Genomic DNA, 18,153 nt, shown 5'->3' with positions numbered 1-18,153 from the left:
GAATTCATTTACACTTTCATTCAGACCAATGCAAAAACACCAACAAGTGGACAGAAACACGATAGCGTTTCGAAGTCGTTTAAAAGACGACTTGTTTCAATGATTCTGGTTTTTTTGCGCGACTATACTTTTATACGATGTGCACTTTTAGATTTAAAACCTTGCAGGATGTTTGCGTTCACTTAAAGCTGCATGAAAGATAATTTTCCAAAATAGGAGTACTTTAAAAATATAAAACACGCACACGTTTGAGGCCATTTCAGCCAGCAGCAGCCATCTTTAAATGCTTTTACACTTCCGATATTTTTGCTGCCTTAGCGTACGGCTATATTTGATCACATCACGTCTTTAAGTTAAATAGCGATCTTTCTATTCTTTCCGCTCTTGTTCAGGTCTTTATAATGATCCGCATACGCTTAAATGCGGTCGTTACACATCTCTGCCGACACACTTTTCCCAAAAACACACACAAACGCGCCGCATTCCCGAATCATGAGCCACATTTCACTCTTTCCAGCTTTCCGTACCAGCTGCTTCCCGACCACACTCGTATTTCACTGCAGCGCTCAGACCTTCGCTCCCACGTACATTCGCTGAAATGTGGTTCGTTCCTGAACCGGATGCTGTCTTTAAACGCCACAGGTTTTGTTCACTTCATGTCGAAGGCGGAGGAAAAACAACGAGGGCTGATTGAGATTCAAGAACTCCACCGAAACACACTCACGTGATTCATAGACATTAAACAGAGTTCAGAGGGAAAGAGAGAGGAGAAAAGGAGAATAAAGGGAAGAGGAGGACTAGTAGGAGAAAATGTGAGGATAAAGGAAGAGTTTTAAAGAAAGAAGAAGAGAATAAAGAAGAGGAGGAGTGGAGAACAAGATGAGGAAAGGAAGAAAAAGATGTGAAAATAGGAAGATAAGGAGAAAAAGAAAGGAGGAGAAAGAAATGCCAAAGGAAGACAAAGGAGGGAATGAGAAAAGACCAAATATGAAGAGGATGAGAGGAGAAAAGGGAAAAGGAGGAAAACATTTGAGAGATGCAATGGAGGAAGAGAACGAGAAGGAGAAAAGAGTGAGGAGGAAAAGGAGAAAAAGAGATAGACGTAATTGGGAGGAGAGTAACGAGTAGAGAAGAAAGATGATGAGAATAGGGAAAAGAGATGAAAAACAGAGAAGCATGAAGAAGACTGGAAGGAGGAGATGCTTAAAAGAAGGGGAACAGCAAGAAAAAAGAAGAAAAGTACAAAGAGGAGAAGAAAGAAAATAGAAGAAGATCGTTTTGTCTAAATAGTTCCATAGAGAACCAGAAACATCTGAAGCATCTTTCTCTTTTACAAAACCTTCTTAAGGGAGGTGATGAGATGGTTCTTTAAAGAACCTTTGACTGAATTGTTCTTTGTGGAACATAAAAGGCTGTGAAGTAGCTTTTAAGAAGGAGCAGATGAAGACTATGGAGGAGGAGGAGGAGAAAGAAAGAAGGAGCAGAAGAGGAGGAGGACGAGCAGAAGAAGACTATGTAGGAGGAGCAGAAGAAAGAAGGAGCAGAAGAAGAGGAGGAGGAGGAGCAGAAGAAGACTATGGAGGAGGAGCAGAAGAAAGAAGGAGCAGAAGAAGACAGAGGAGGAGGAGCAGAAGAAGACTATGGAGGAGGAGCAGAAGAAAGAAGGAGGAGGAGCAGTCTATGAGCAGCTGCAGTGACTCTGGGCCAAACTCCAGTTGCCTCATCACTGCATGTCAAAGCCCAAAACTTCTGGCTCCAGAATAAGAGAAGAAACAGAGTCAGAGGAGATGCAGCGAACAAAGAGCTCAGTGTGACGAGCTCAAGGTCATGACCCCACACTTCCGGACGGACACACATCTCCAGAGAGAGCTTCATCCTCTGCCAGCCTCGGGCTGATCAGAGACGCCACGGGACCCATGCTCTCTCACACACTGTGTTCACGCCACGGAAAAAACACTGAGAGAACGTCTTGAGAAGGAAACAAGAAACAAGAAACCAGAGCATCCTGGAAGAACATTATTAAAACTGTAGGCAAAGAATAAGTTAAATAACAGCGAGTGAACCCAACAGTGGACTCCTGACTGATCTTCAACAGACTTCTGAAGATCTCACCTTGTGATTCTAACCCAATATGGTTTAGTGCTATTATCAGATGTATATATGTGTGTGTGTGTGTGTGTGTGTGAACTGATGAGCTGTGATCTTTTCTACCGTTTACAGTAAACACCGCTCCACACAAACTCATCTACGCAAATTCTGCTTATAACAAGAAACATCTCGCAAAGTTAGAAATCTGCTGTCAGCAAAAAAAGAGAAGTATTTCTGCATTTTTGGTTTTTTTTTTTGCGCTATATGGGTTATCGCTGGAACAGGATAAAAAAAAATCTATATAAAAACTGTAGAGATGTATTGGATTAAATAACAACAGTGAATAAATAATAATAATAAAAAGAATCTTTTTTACATAAATACAAAAATGCATTAAAGACTGAGTTTAACATGCACATTTATATTTTAACTGTACTGTCTGTTAATGTATAATAATATTAGTAATAATAATATTATTATTACATTTGTGAAATGATTTTACATTTTGATTAAATAATAAAAATATTAATAATATTATTATTATTACTACATTTGTGAAATGATTTTACATTTTGATTAAATAATAAAATATTATTATTATTATTATTATTATTATTATTATTATTGCTACATTTGTGAAATGATTTTACATTTTGATTAAATAATAAAAATATTATTAATAATAATAATAATAATAATAATAATAATAATAATAATAATAATAATAATTGCAATTGTAATTACATTTGTTTTCACAATCCTTCTGCCCGTTTTTTTTTTTCTCAAAATGCACAGCTGTTAAAAAAAACATTACGTCTTGTAATTTTTCTCAAGCAGGTGTGGCATAAAGTAAAGTAAAGTGGCATAAAGATTTAGGCCCTGCTTTGACAAGTACCAGAACACTAAGACTTTCTGGCATCAAACTGGACCACGGTTTAACGCATACCACACCGTTTAAAAACCTACACCTCAGTTAATAACCAGCTACTCAACACAAGCAGGGTATCGACCGTCTCCATGAAGAAGTACCTCGTTTCTCCTGACGCTCATCGTCAGTGTCGTCATACAGAGTTTCCATGTCTCGTAGAAATCCAGCAAGTTCTTCCGTTTTCTGACTGTGTTTCTCTCTACTTCTTCATCATGAACCCGCAGAGAAACTAGAGATGTTTCCCCAGTCGCGAGAATCACAGACACGTTCTCAGACCGACACAATACCAGCGGAGGAGGAGACCCTTCACGCACCCCCACGCATATATTAACATATTCAGAAAACACCAGCCGTCCATCTGCCGCCCGACCCATGAGAACCCGAGAGGAAGGACTCCCTCTGGACAATGAAAGACGCACAGAAGAACGGAAAGCAGGAGCAGATGGAGGGAGAGAGAGGTGGTCGTGAGAGAACGATAAAGAAAGGTCCGTGTCCCGTGGTTTCACAAGCTTTTCACTCTTCTTCATTGGTCGAAATTGCGAGAAAAACAAAAAAATCAAAACTGTGAGAATGTGTGAAAATGGCAAGCTATAAACAGCATAAATAATTGCAAGACATAAACTGCAACGTTTTCCGCAATTCCGGGTGAGGGAAAAAAATTCTAAAAGTGTGCGTATTTTATTTCTGCAATCCAGTTTCTTTGTTAATTGTGAAAAGATATTTAATAAAATAAAATAAGATGCTTGCTTGCTAGATAATGCATCTGATCACAAACCAAGACAGAAGAAGCATGAACTCGCAAATGCAAACCTTTATGAAATATCTAGACTTCACGTAAATATTTCAGCTCAAAGGAGGTGAGTTTGGGAGTAGTTCTCAGATGATTCTCACGCTCTGATGGAACTCAAAAAGTGAACTGCATCGCATCAGGCCCAAACTAAGAGCAAGAAACTCCTGTACAGCCGGTGAACGTGAGCTTGTAAGCCGGTTGTGACGAGCTGACGGGGTCAAAGGTCAGCTGAATGCAGGAGGACGCCATCAACACGGGGGAAAGCGAGGCTGTGTTCACTCACCCGTGAGCAGCGGCGCTCTGACACATAAAACAGAAGGTTCTCATGACCGCCAGAGCCTGGAGCCTCACAATAGACACACACACACACACACACACACACGCGCACACACACACACCTCACTCAGACAGCCGGGATTCCCACAAGCTGTCAGAAGGAAAGGGCTAACTGCAGGAATGCGGATGCGAGAGGAAGACGGGGGACGTTTTAGCACAGATCAAGTGGGTTTAATAAAGTGACAATCAATCTGCTGAAAGACAAATCGAGAGGCTTTTTGACCCGGTCAAGCACTGTGACCTAATACAGGCTACAGCAGGACCTCAAAACAACTCCTCATGTTCACTGGCTGATGTCAAACTGTCCAGTATTTACTTTAAATGACAAACAATAAGCATTTGCTTGATTGTGAACTATAAAAAAAGTTGCAATGCACGCTTAACAGTAATGGACACAATGATGCTGAAAACTGTGTATATAAGTGCTGGGCGATGATTAATCACCAAATAAAGTCGTTTTTTTAATCTACATAACATATGTGTGTGTGCTAAGTCCATTTATTATGTATATATAAATACATACGATGTGTTCATGAAAATAGGGTATGCTTATATATATATATATATATATATATATATATATATATATATATATATATATAAAACATATATATTTAATATAAATAATATGAAAATATGTAAATGTTCATGTTTTTAAATTACATATTACACAGTACAAAGACATATATTACGTAAACAAATACTTATTTTGGATGTGATTAATCATATATATATATATATATATATATATATATATATATATATATATATATATTGTTTATTTATTTTGCACTTAGCAACACCTCAGTGTAAAAATGTTGTCCTATTTTATAAAAACAAATTCAATTGCTGCCTTACATTTTCCAGTGCAAATCAACTTGTACAAATCATTTTAACCTATGAAAATGACATCAAACTGGCTTTAAAAATCAGGTTTTAATTAAAAAACTTGAATGTGCTCAACTAAAATGTGAAAACATAAGTTGCCATGATTTTAGCTTCTACCTTAAAAATACTGCAATGCCTGGCCGATGGATTTCACGACTTTATAAACAAATATGTTGCAGTACTGACCCACTTTCTGTTTAAAAGCAAACATTCGTTCAAGCTCAGGTCACTGATTCAGAGCCACAACCCAGATACATAGATGTCAATCAATCTGGGAGTCTGCTGACCTGTTTCACGGAACGAGTCGATGACAGAAGCGCCATCGAGACACAACAACATCACACAGCAGTCTCTGCATGCATGGCTTTCACTTTATTAATAGCACTTTACTGTGGTTTGGGCTATATACATATATATATATAAGTCAATATGGTTCCTATTTTGTAAATTGCTTTGGATAAAAACCATCAGCTAAATGCGTACGATGCAAATGTAAATGTAAATATTAAGTTCCTCATACTCAAGAAATAAAAATGGAAAATGTCCCATCAGCTTTTATCCACACAACAAAAATAGATTATCCGTAATGGCGAAATAAAACCAAGTAATCCAAAAATGACTCACAAAAGCATGACAATTTTTTAAAAAAAGAGATGCAAATGATATGGCCTGACAGTATGAAAGCTGTATAATTGTATAATTTAATCGTTTTTGCAAAGATGAAAAAAAATCATATCGCTTTGGAGTCACATAACGTCGAGCGAATGGCAACCGTTCATTTTTAGGTGAAATATTCCTTTAAATATCCTGCTTTGGCTCTGACTGACTGTATGGGGGAGAAATTCCCTTTAAAACCTAATGGGCGGCCTTCAACCCAGCGTTCCTCAGGACCTCTGAGTCAGCGCGGCTATAATTGCATGTTCGTGTTGTTGGTTTTTAGGGTTTGGGGGAAGCCGAGCTCTTCTGAGGTCGTTTAAAACCACGCTTCGCCCTCTCATGTGACTTTACACCCGCTGGTTGGCACCTCGGTGAAGAGAAAAATGAAGCTTAGAAAAACATGAGCCCAGATGTACGTGTAGAAGCTGACTATAACTGAGGCATTTTAACTTGAATGTTTTGTTTTGTAAACGCTGCTCGATGTCTCCTGATTCGTATCGGAGCACTTTCTTATGGATTATGGACTATGTATACATCTTAATGCTGGATTAGTTTGATCTTCTGTCTTCTCCAGATGTTAACTGATGGACCGGAGCGCTGTGGGTTACTCTCATTCTGACGGCACCCATTCACTGCAGAGGAGAGACACCGATTCAATGCTACATTTCTCCAGATCCGATGAAGAAACAAACTCATCTACAGCTTGGGTGGCCTGAGCACATTTTTAACGAATTGTACTTTTAGGGTGAACTGTTCCTTCAATGCACGTAGCTTTATAAAAGCAATAAACCAACCGCTCAATGGTTAAATGGGGTTTTAGGCATCACAAAAACACCCCATAGATGTGGTAAAATCACAGTTATGGGTTTTTTAAATGTAAAAATGATCAGGGTGACGAATGATCATCACATGATGTCCATTTTTGGATGAACTACTTCTTTCATGTGACCTTGGTTTAAAAAAGGACTTGTTTAGGGCCATTTCTTAGGGACATTTCATTGCAACAACCTCTAAAAGGCAGATGAATGCTGGTGGTTCGTGTGAAGGCTCTTTGTATCAAACAAAAAGCGAAGACGTTCCCCGTTTATGATTTGTAAAAGGCAAGCTTTATATCTGTGCAAATCTCAAATGTTGTCTATTAATTCTCACATCCGAATCGATCGAGAATAGCCGACTTGTTGAGCGCTGAATCAATCAGAGCGGCCGACTGCGTCTCGGCTCGTCGAATATTCATGAGCATAAACAGCTGCCCTATTGAACGTGTTTTTTAAAGAGCGCTGAACTGAATGGCTAACTCTTTTATTCTGTGAGAGCGTGTTGACGTGCGGGCAGCGCCGGATTCGTGAGAACTCGATGTGTGTTTATAAGCCACTGCTGAACTTCAGATATGACTGCAGAGATCCATTTAGATCCAACCGGTTAGAAACACAATTAAAGAGTCGACTAGATGACCGTTGGAGCCGGTCACCAGTGTCTTCAAGTTCAGCGTTATCCGTGTTATTTGGATCATAATGGCCTGGTTTCACAAACAGGACTTGGCTTTGATTAAATTAAGACATTTTAAACTTCACAAAAGTGCTTAAGAAAACATTATAGTTGTGTATCTTGTGTTTTCTGGTAAAAACGAACTCCGTAATTTCCGTGCACATACTACTATAAAGCATCACTTACTTGATGAATGCCAGACAAAGATGTAGTTTAAGTGGTTTAAGATAATTAAGTAGTAAAAAGTAGTTTAGAAAGATAATTAGGACCAGCATTTCCATTTCATTCATTGGATATTTACTTTATTGCACTCAAATGAACCTGGATCTCATTTAGCCAAGCTAAGGAAGAAGTTATCAAGTCCAGGTTATGAACAGTATGCCATTATTAGTTCACCCAAAAATGTAACTTTGCTGAAAATGTCCTCAAAAGGAGATCCAAGATGCCGATGATTTTATTTCCTCTGATTTGGAGAAATAGCATTCCATCACAGCTGATAAAAAACCTCACCCCACACCATTTAATGTACTGAGAGGATACAAGCTGTGTGTTTGTAGGAAACAAATTAATCATCTTGACGTTTTTTTGCTTTTTTTCCCCCCAAACCTTCCTCCTGCTGTCTGAACTGTTTTGTCTTGTAACCGCTGCTTGATCTGTGCAGATCTCTCACCTGATTCAGACCAGACCTTTTTTTAAGCGGATCTTGCACTCAATTTAGCAAAGGTCTTAAGTTCAAAACATCTTGATTGATTGATTAGTTTTTTTTTTACAAATGTGCATCTTGTGTCTTCTCGGGATGTTAACCGATGGACTGGAGCGCTGTGGATTATTGTGATGCTTTTATCAGACGTTTGGGCTCTCGTTCTGACGGCACCCATTCACCGTAGAGCATCCATTCACGAGACAGTGATATAACTCTACTTTTCTCCAAATCGGATGAAGTAACTCATCCTAATCTTGGATGGCCTGAGGGTGAGCGCAATTTTCATTTTTGGGTTAACTATTCTTTCGATACTGTCAATTAAACTGAAATGCAACAAAACCTTCAGGCTAACAGTATCTATTAGAGAACATTTCTTTTATATATAGAAATACAGCCTTCTGATTTTGCCTCAGCAAACTGCTCACACAAATCCGTTGTGCAAATTAAATAAATGAACGGTTGTTATCAAATTGCAAATGCCTGTGGTTGCCGAAATCTACGGAGACCGCACGTGACAGCTGGGTTTAACCAGGACTGGACGCGATTCGTGAATCATCTGGACGTCAAAAACACTTTATGCGGAGATCAGCAGAAAAAACTTTCCCACCAATTCCCTCTTTAACCTTCAGCACATATATCAACGACATCTGACACATAATATGAGTCTCTTAGGTCAAAGGACCATTTCTGCATTGCATACATTCAGCATGATGTGTATAAAGAGTACGTTTTAGGTTAAAAGTGCATATTTCTTAACACAATTTCAATTTATTCATCCATTGTAAGTGTACTAGTTAATTTCTAATGCAGCGTTGTCTCGTGAGAGGCGATTATAATTATGACATATTTAAGAAGAACTATGTTTGTATCCGTATAAGATGCACTGTTGCATATCTCGCCACGATATGTTAACTTCCTGAAAGCGTTTTCATGTGAACCATGAAACGCTACCCTATTTCCAATTCCCAAATCTGCCAATACGCTGCTAACTCACACGCTATTGAGTTTCATGCAGCTGTCGTGTCGTGTGAAGCAAAGCTCGGGAATCCCGGGACACGGTCATCTGTTTGGCCCACATGTTCTTTACACATTACAGCCTAATTTAACGCCACGGTGGAAGAAGATCCTGAACATCCAGGCCGGGGGGGAATTCAAGGAATGGATGCTCTGCAGTGAATGGGTGCCGTCAGAATGAGAGATAAAAACACTCCACAGCACTCCAGTCCATCGGTTAACATCTGGAGAAGACGAAAGACTCAACTAATCGAGCTTTAAGATGCTTTTCTGGCTAAAATATAAGTTCATAAACCATAATAACTAGAGAAAAGGTGTCTCTCACATCAAATCCAGCCACTAAACACTATTATTGACTATGACTAGACTTGTATTGTGTTCATAAGCAATGGTTTGAAGTTAAAAATGCCTTGACGATGTAGAAGACGATGGACTGGAGTGGTGTGGATTTGAGGAATAATGTGATGTTTCTATCAGCTGTTTGGACTCAACAACATTTCATTGCTTTTATATATGGGTGAACTATTCCTTTAAGATGAGCCGAGGCGAACCAGAGCCGCCTCATGCGAACAAACCCAGAATCGCATGCGAATTAATCACAAATATCCACCAGGAGATGAATCATGGACGTATTACGTAACGTGCTTGAGCTGTGCTGGAGGGACTCTTGAGCGAAGCACAGGGGAATTCGGGGTGAGGAAAGTAATGAGCCTGTCTAATCCTACCACGAAGACAACCGAGAGCTTAATGTTATTATTGCTGTCCAGAAACGGTGTTCAAACAACTCCAGATGATAATGCATTGTCAAAGAAATACTTTCCAGAGTCGATAAACTGATTAAAAAAAAGAAGGAATGCGAGTCATATGTAGAAGCCAGAATATCACACGGACTCTTTTGACCTATGGGTGTAAGCAACCACGTTTTGCACAGCGTGGTCATTTTCTCCTCCCGAAAAAACGTGCTTTTTTTTAATGCGGCTCCGAATTGAGAGTCAGTGGCGATTCCATCAGGCCATTCACATGTTGAGGGCTCCTCGGTGGCCAAATGAAGAGATTCAGAGGCTTTTGTCTAGCAGTAAATGAGCACAGCACAAAGAGCTATCTGTGAAGCCTTGAATGTGCTCCACAGGCCCGCCGCCAAAAACTTCAGGCCTTTCGACTCCCTTTAAAGCCGCATTACCAATAACTTTCACTCAGACGGTTCAAGCCGAGACCACGGAAACGTGGAAAAAAAAAAGCGCCCCCTTCATTTCTGCGGCAAACGAGTGCGGTCGGGGGTTCAAAGGTTTCACGCAAGCTTCAAAAATTGTGATTATTTGAGCGTCTTTTACTTCAATCGACTTCGAAAAAGTCGAAGCCAAGATATACGAGTGAAGGAGGACAGGAGATATCGTTTCGCGCAGGGCTTTGAGATCTGGCCAGAAAGGACAACCAATAAACACAATGAAGAAAAATAGCGACTAAAAAGGCTCCGTCCAAAAGCGACAGATAACAGGAAATGGTTTATATACTCAAAAACTGACACTGCATTCCTCTTAAATACGGTTTAAAATCCCATTAATTGTCAATCAAGGGTGCATTTAGATGATGCATGACGTATCTGAAATCTGCCAACATATTTCCATACGCTGAAAAAACTATTTTTACTCAGACATCGCTAGTAAATGTTATCATTAATAAGAATTTGCAAATGCAAAGCTGAATGAAAGGTGCAACTGAATTAGCATGTTGCTAATAAGGTGAGATTTTGAGACAGTATTTTCTTATTAAACACAGTCCAATAAACATTATCGCATCTATCAGTGAGGAGGAGCTATTACACATGAGAGCGAAGAATAAACATTGAATAATGAGGTAAAAATCGAGATAAGGATATTAATCAGCTACTTTACTCATCCAATTAGAATTCAGTCTACAGCCCAACCTTCAATGCAGCAACCAATCACGTTCCTTTATTCATATGACTGACATGTTTTTCTTAAATGTCTTGACTGCCTCACGTTTTGACCCAGAAATGTAAAGATGACCGGTCGTTGTTTACGTTTTCGTTACCGGTTACTGTCCTGGTTACTGTTTTTGGCATTCGGCAATACAAACAGGTCAACCGGGAAAAAACACATCGATCTATTTCCACTGTTTCGCGTCGATACGGCCCACACAGCAATGCTGAACGGTGACATGGAAAAACTGTACAATGAACGCGCGCCGTAACGCAAAGCCAATCATTTCAACAAGGCTCTTCGGGAGCCAGCTAATGCAGAAATCGCCGTTTAACATCAAAAGCTATTTACTCTCAACAATCATGGCTTTAAGCCTTTTGATGTTAAATCATGCCGTCTAGTCTTGAGTTTCACTGTTTAAAAAATCTGGGTAAAAATAACATCCCGAGCTGACGAGTTCCTAAATACAAATGAATGCAAACGAAGAGGTTGATCCTCCTTCATTAATAACAGGCCCTTTAGCCTCCTCACTGACGCTTAGATAGAAAAGGCCAAAATCGAGCACAGTAGCGCTTATATACTAATTTATAAAGCTCTAACGAACACTTTCGTTGCCAGCTCCATCACGTGGCTCTGAGATGATTCAGGGCGAGGCGGCGAATTCGACTCGCTCTTGCTCCTCTTGTCTCGTGAATGGCCCTTTGATGCCTAAATGTGAGGGAAATTGGCCATGCTTGAGCAAGCACTCCCACTCAGCGCCACCGCCTCCGTATCATTTCATATCTCAGCTCACAATGCTCCTCTTTGTGCGCCGCGATTATGAGGGGAAGCAAATAAACATGATGGACAGGACCGGTGAACTGCTTCTGGGGGAAGCCAGGATCCAAAGATTGCAAGAGCAACTACGCAGGCCATCTTTTTTTTTTTTTAGCGTTTGCTGCACGGTTTAAACACCTGAAGGTGACCTTCGGTTTGACCTTTCCATCACAAGAGCTTCAGAAACAAGATCTCGCGTAGTTTTCATTTTAATTGTACAAAACACTTGCAAGTCCACGAGCAGGTAGCAGAATAAATGATTTGTAAAAATAAAAAAAAATGATAATAATAATGCTCTTTTTTTTTAAATTCATTAATCTTTTTTTATTTTTCCTCTTATATTTTATGATTTATCAGCTCTACTCCAAGTAGTAGACGTGACCCGCAAGTTTTCCACAAAAATCAGGTGCGCTTTAAGCGTTAGGGGTCAAAGGTCAAGCTGATAGAGGTCATAACACACTTTGAAGAATTATGTTTGTTTATGTCCGGATAGAAGGTATAAAGATAAATCAACCTTAAAATGGATATGAAATGTTATTTGCGACTTCAATAATGTGATGCATATCTAAGTTAAACGGAACGAGAAACGAAACTTAAGAACATCCATCAGGAATTTATCTAAACGGGCGTTACGTATTGTAAATGTCAGGAGGGATTTAAAGAGTCATTTCAGAAGTGGAACATTTGGATAAGATTACGACATTTGTCTTTGGAGCAACACGCAGTGATGAATCATCACACACTTCAAAAACAAGAATGGGGTAAATGTGGATTTGGTGTCGACTTCGAGAGACGAGCAGCAACGGACGCGAGACAGAAATTGGTTCCGACAAACAGACGATGACAAATTTTCCTCCGAAACGTGACAAACTGAACAACCGCCGAGTCAAGCGACCACAACCCGGAGACTTTAAACATACAAACCCTCCCGTGAATCGAATCGAAACGCTTCATTGCACGCCGGTACGGAGCGTGTGCTCTTCTGGATGTTGTAAACACCGAGGCAGTGCTGGCAGACTGTAAAAGTGACTAAATCTTTCCAGGAGTCCATTACGTTGCGGTTGAAAAAAGAGAACGAAAACAGCTACAGTGAGAGCTGAGGCTACAGTTCAGTTTGTGATTGGTTAGGATCAACTCTAACTCGCTGTAAGCAATTTATAGAGCGCACCTCATACGCAGTGGAAATATAAAGTGCTTTACATAACAACGAATCATAACTGTGGCCTAACTAACAAACGTTTCATTTAAATACGTTAAATTCATTGATTAATTTATGACAAACAACACCATAATTACATTCTTATAAATAGACAAACTGGTTTTTAATACGATGTCTTTGCACACATGGGTCTAGTCTGATTCACCGATAAATGAACCGGTTCTGTTAACGAATCAATAAAAAAAGTTATATCTGAATCTTACGTTTTGCAATTGTGAGTTTGTATTGTGCAATTGCGAAGTATTAACTGATAATTGCAAGTTTACATCTCACAATAATTATATTGCACGTTTACATATCGCAAATGAGACCTTTTCTCACAATTGTAATTTATAAGCTCGCAATTTGGAGTTTTTTCCTCAGGATTTCAAGTTATTAGCTTGCAATTGGGACTTTATATATATATACACACATTTATACATCTTCTCTTTAAATCTTTATGTTTATATCTCCCAATTGACCATTCGCAAAGACCTACCCTCCTTAGTTACTGTTGCCATGGCCGACAAAACAATGCAGCTCTCACGCATGTGTTCTCACACGGTGAAAAATACATTGCGGAGCAAGACAGTTCAGGTTACTTATGATATTAAACGAGGTCTCTCATCTTTTAAATTGTCATTTTTAAATAAATGCAAACTCTATAACGTAAAACTAGGGCTGGGCGATATATCGATATATTAAAGCGCATCTCGTCATTAAAGCCGTAGAAGTCCATACAGTCCCGGACATGACAGGTACACAAAACAAGTACTTTAAATTAAGCTTATCAACGTTATTGTGGCAACCACAACCAGACCCTCTGCATTTTTATATTTACCAATATTCAAAAAAGTTTCAATTCATCTTTTTTTCACCCCTTTTTAACATTGATTTCTATGGAGACCGGCTGTAGACGTTGGCCAAGATCACCTTAAAGTTATTATCTCGCAATTGTGAGTTTAAAACTCATCTTTAATTTGCATTTCTGACTTTTTCCCCTCACGGTCGGGAGTCTTTCTCGCAACTGAGAGTAATAAACTCATAACTGCACGTTTAAAATCGCACAACTTTCACGAATTTCTCAGCATTGCGAGTTATAAACCTATCTTCATAGCTTTACTTTCATAACACTGAGAAAGAGAGTCTGGATTGTGAACTACAGAGTCACAATCGGCTTTTTTGTTTTTCAGTCGCATGGCTGAAACAAGCTTCCATAGCGTGTTGTTATTTTCTCCACGAAACACAGAAGCACTCATATTCTGTATGAGACAAAAGCAGCCATTCACAAATCTGTACGATATCCAGAGAATCAAACCTTTAGATTAACAGTAAGGCCTGTGAGTTTGTCTCGCTGTGGTTTACACGCAGCTGCGTTGCAGGACTTCATTGAGGAGGCCCCTCATTCACGGCTTTATTCTCCTCGGGACGTCCCAGCTCTGTGGACCTACTTCACGTTAACAATCTCTGGAGTCGCACAAAGACGCGGCCGATGAACCGTAGACGCACAAAGCCGGCGCTGTGAGAGAGAACAAACCAACGCTCTCACGCGTTCTCACACCGTCAGCTGCGGCGGTTCTGTTTTCGTCAGCTCTTTCCACTCCTGCCAGCTTCCTCCGAACATTTCTGGGGAGCACGAGCTGGAGTTCGTGCCATAAAAAACAAAGGATGAAACGGCACTGACTTAACGAGGAAATGCTTTTGGACTTCAAGGCACAAATAAAAACAAGATGTTGGCTTGCAAATGTCGCCATGAGTATCTGAAGCAGAGGTTCAGCCCTCGTTTCTTTCCCAATCTCTAGGTTATGGAAGATTAACAACTCTTCCAGCTCACGGTTTCCCTCGCATTCGCAAAGTTATAGGCCTGGTTTAACAGACAGGGCTTAACCTAAGCCAGGATTCGGCCACAGCTCAATTAGGACATCTGAGCAACTTTTTATAAGCATGTCTTAGAAAAAAGCATGTCTGGTGTGCAACAAAACAGAGACAACGACTTGTTTTAAGATCAGTCAGTGCAAGTGTCTTTCAGTTGAAACAGCTCAGATTTACATTTAGACCAGGCTTAAACCTAGTCTGTGAAAACGGGGGATAATCTCATACACTTGAGTTCATCGAGACGCTTATTATTTTATATTTTTCCGTGCATCTTTATATCTTGCCATTGCAAACTGATTTCTGATAATTGCAAGTGCTTAACTCCCAACTTGTTTAATTCTAGTTATTTCCTAGAGTTATGAACCCATAACTGAAAGTTGACGTCTTTATATCTCATATTATTATTTTACAAGTTTATATCTCACAACTGCGAGCTAGCATTTCGCCATTTTTAGTTATAAAGTTCTAAAGTAAATGACATTAGAATGGCTAATGACAGACTCACAACTGGACGTTCACGTCTTTACAGATGCATCCTTCTCAAAAATCTTTAGAATTTGGGGGAAAAAAGTGAGTTTTTTCCTTTATTCTGTGTCGTAAACAGCCATTCAAAGCATGCTGCTGGAACTTTTATGTTTAAAAGAACATGCATGAAGAGCATCTAAGCTTTAAGTTTAAATGCTATAGTTGCTGTGCTAAAAACCGAAAGCAGGTTAATCGGATAACCAAGTGATGCGGCAGATTCCTGAGGTCTGAACGTGAACAGACAGACAGAGAGAGCATTTATCCTTGTCTCAGCGCTCGCCCATCTGGCCCGCAGCCCTTCTTAGTGTCCCAAAGCTCATAATTCAGTCGGGAGCTTTTAAATAGTGGTAAACATCCATGGAAGTGGCGCCTCTCTCTCCTCTTCTGCCTGCTTCGAAACGAAAACCCAAAGAGACGACACAATGCGCGCCATTCTGCTCGCTCGAAACCTTCACATCTACGCGAACATCTGCAGAACGCATTATACCAGACTTTACATTGGGGCTGAGCGCGACTGTTGAGGAACGAAGGGTCAGAGGAAAACTAGTCCGATAATTAGGCATCGTAAAATAAATACAAGAGATTTCAAAAACTTTTGCCAAAGTTCGCGCATCCAGTTTTGGTCCGAATTCTCCTCCCACTCGGGAGAAGCTCGTCAAATTAGCTCAATCTCAAACAAACGCATCTACTTCATTTACTTTACTTATTTCTTTTTTTGCAGTACAATGCAACATTTAACGCCACGACCTCTGCTCTTATTTAAGATCTCGCCGAGGCCTTCGTTGGTGGAAGAGCTTTACGTAACTTGCAGAAACCCTTAAAACGAAAAAACCCTTCCCGTATGTTTTTTTGTCGCCGGTGTCAAACGTTGCGCCTTCAATCAAAGCGTTTTGATGCGAAGCTTGCCAAGTTAAGTGCAGATTAGGACAACTTCTGCAAGTCTTGTCGTATTAAAACGACTGTCGATGAATGAAGGGAACAACAAATGAGTCAGAATGCAGAATGAATGCAACTAATCAAGCCTGCATGAACAAGAAAACAAACTTTCCAATTGCATCCCATCAAATCTTCAGTATTTTTGCGACTTGGAAGAATCTTATTAAATTAGACAGATGTCAACACTACAACCTCAACCCAAAAAACGCCAAGAAAAGTTTTTGTAACTTAACAAAGCCCACGCGTATAAATAGTACGCCTAATAAAACTTTGGCGTGCATATGATACGACTCTAATTCTAGCCAAAGCGTAGCATATGCACGCCGAAGCCCATCAGCGCGCGTCAATAGCACGCGTTTTTGTTTTCATCTCGCGCGCTGTTTCGAGATCGCGTCGGTTAACGGTGCAGGTCCCGGACACCCAGGAGAACCAGTGCTCACGCAAAAGAAAATAAAAAACCGTGGGGTTTGCGTTAACAGAAAGTCAGCTGCTCGGTGAAAACAAACAGTCCTGATGTAGAGCGTCGCCAAAACTGATGTGAAGCACAGATGAGAGGATGGAAAAATTAAATGACATTTTCGAGCAGAATCGCGTTTACAGCCAACAAAACAAACTACAGTCCGTGACAGCAAACCCTACGAACTTCTCTCGTTTACTAGTTTTTCTGTCGGTCAGGGCTGACATAGACGCGGTCGCGGTAATAAATCTCTTTAGTCTAATCCATAATCTCGGTTCTCAGGGCTGCCGAGTTACCTGGAGCGACTGACCGCTTTCAGACACGGAGAAAACACGGAGAAAACACGGAGAAACAAAGAGAAAGAAAGCGGCGCGTGATGTACGTCCTGAGGTGAAGCGTCGAACTTTTTTGCCCCGCTTTCGGGTTTACTCACCCATCTCGTCAAGCGTCCCAGCGCGTCTTCTGCTGCAGTCGCGTCAACCGCTGAGCGTTTAATAACGGTAACGGAACGCGCGCTGACGCTGACGCGCCAACTCCGAGCTCGGGGGCGGGGGCGGGGGGTGCGCGAGCGCGTGACGTCAGCAGCAGGGATTACCCGCGCCCCGCCCACCTCCGGTCGAGAATGAAAGGGCTTCTAAAATATATATCCAAATATATTTAATAGAAAATCAGATAATACAATCTGATTAGTCATAATAATAATAATAATAATAATAATAATAATAATTATTATTATTATTATTATTATTATTATTTTATTATGTTTTATTTTTATTGTTTTTTAATAATAATAATAATTATTATTATTATTATTATAATAATTATTATTATTATTTTTGATATGATTTATATATTTAATCACCTATGAGATTAAGTCTCTAATCGATTAATTTAGTGCAAAAAATTCTTAAATTCAATTCTAAAATGTTTGTTATTAATAATAATAAAGTTTTAAATACTCATTTGTAAACCGATTAACGATTATAACAGCCTACTCATGATTATGCTGCTGAATAAGGTTATTATAATTTATTTAGTTTTTATTTAGTTAGTATTTTATTATTCATGTTATTACTGTGTGTCTCTAATACACGGACACATTAATTTGGTCAAAAATAATATAACAAATAAATAAATATTAACCATTTATAATAATAATAATAATAATGTTGTTATTATATATTATATTTTATATATATTTTATCAGGTTATATTATGTCTCTAAAACATGCAGTCCACAATATAACCAGTTAATTTAATATCATTTTTTTTTATATATAATTTCGAATGTCAACCACTAATTTATAAGCTGATTAATACTGTAAATAAATAAAGTATTATAAAGACATTCGTTGTTATTACTGTATTGCTTACGCGTGTTATTATATTAAATGATGAAGTCAGATATTTATTCAGATAGCGGTTTTCATCTAATCACTATTCCTGCTGCATCACGCCTGGAGGATGAAAGATCCTGCGAAGCGGCGTTTGGTCTCCAAGGAGAGTCCTTTCAGAAG

General features: G+C 39.4%; 1 protein-coding gene across 3 annotated transcripts in view; it reads right to left on the bottom strand.

Moving 5' to 3' along the window:
* The window catches only part of gpm6bb (glycoprotein M6Bb), a 30,393-nt gene extending 13,183 nt beyond the window's left edge, over window positions 1-17,210 (bottom strand). The window contains exon 1 of one of the 3 annotated variants that reach the window (XM_043230572.1): window positions 17,070-17,210. In XM_043230572.1, the coding sequence (XP_043086507.1) occupies window positions 17,070-17,073 (4 nt within the window). In that variant the 5' untranslated portion in view covers window positions 17,074-17,210. Of the gene's footprint in view, window positions 1-3,117; window positions 3,269-17,069 lie in introns of those variants that run through there. The other 2 variants (XM_043230571.1, XM_043230573.1) reach the window with 2 other exon arrangements.
* Between the last annotated feature and the right edge of the window lie 943 nt (window positions 17,211-18,153).

This window comes from Puntigrus tetrazona, unplaced genomic scaffold (assembly GCF_018831695.1).
Source record: "Puntigrus tetrazona isolate hp1 unplaced genomic scaffold, ASM1883169v1 S000000175, whole genome shotgun sequence".
NCBI classification, from domain to species: Eukaryota; Metazoa; Chordata; class Actinopteri; order Cypriniformes; family Cyprinidae; genus Puntigrus; species Puntigrus tetrazona.
The sequence above is the reverse complement of the archived record's forward strand: the minus strand, read 5'-3'. Positions and strand labels throughout refer to the sequence as shown.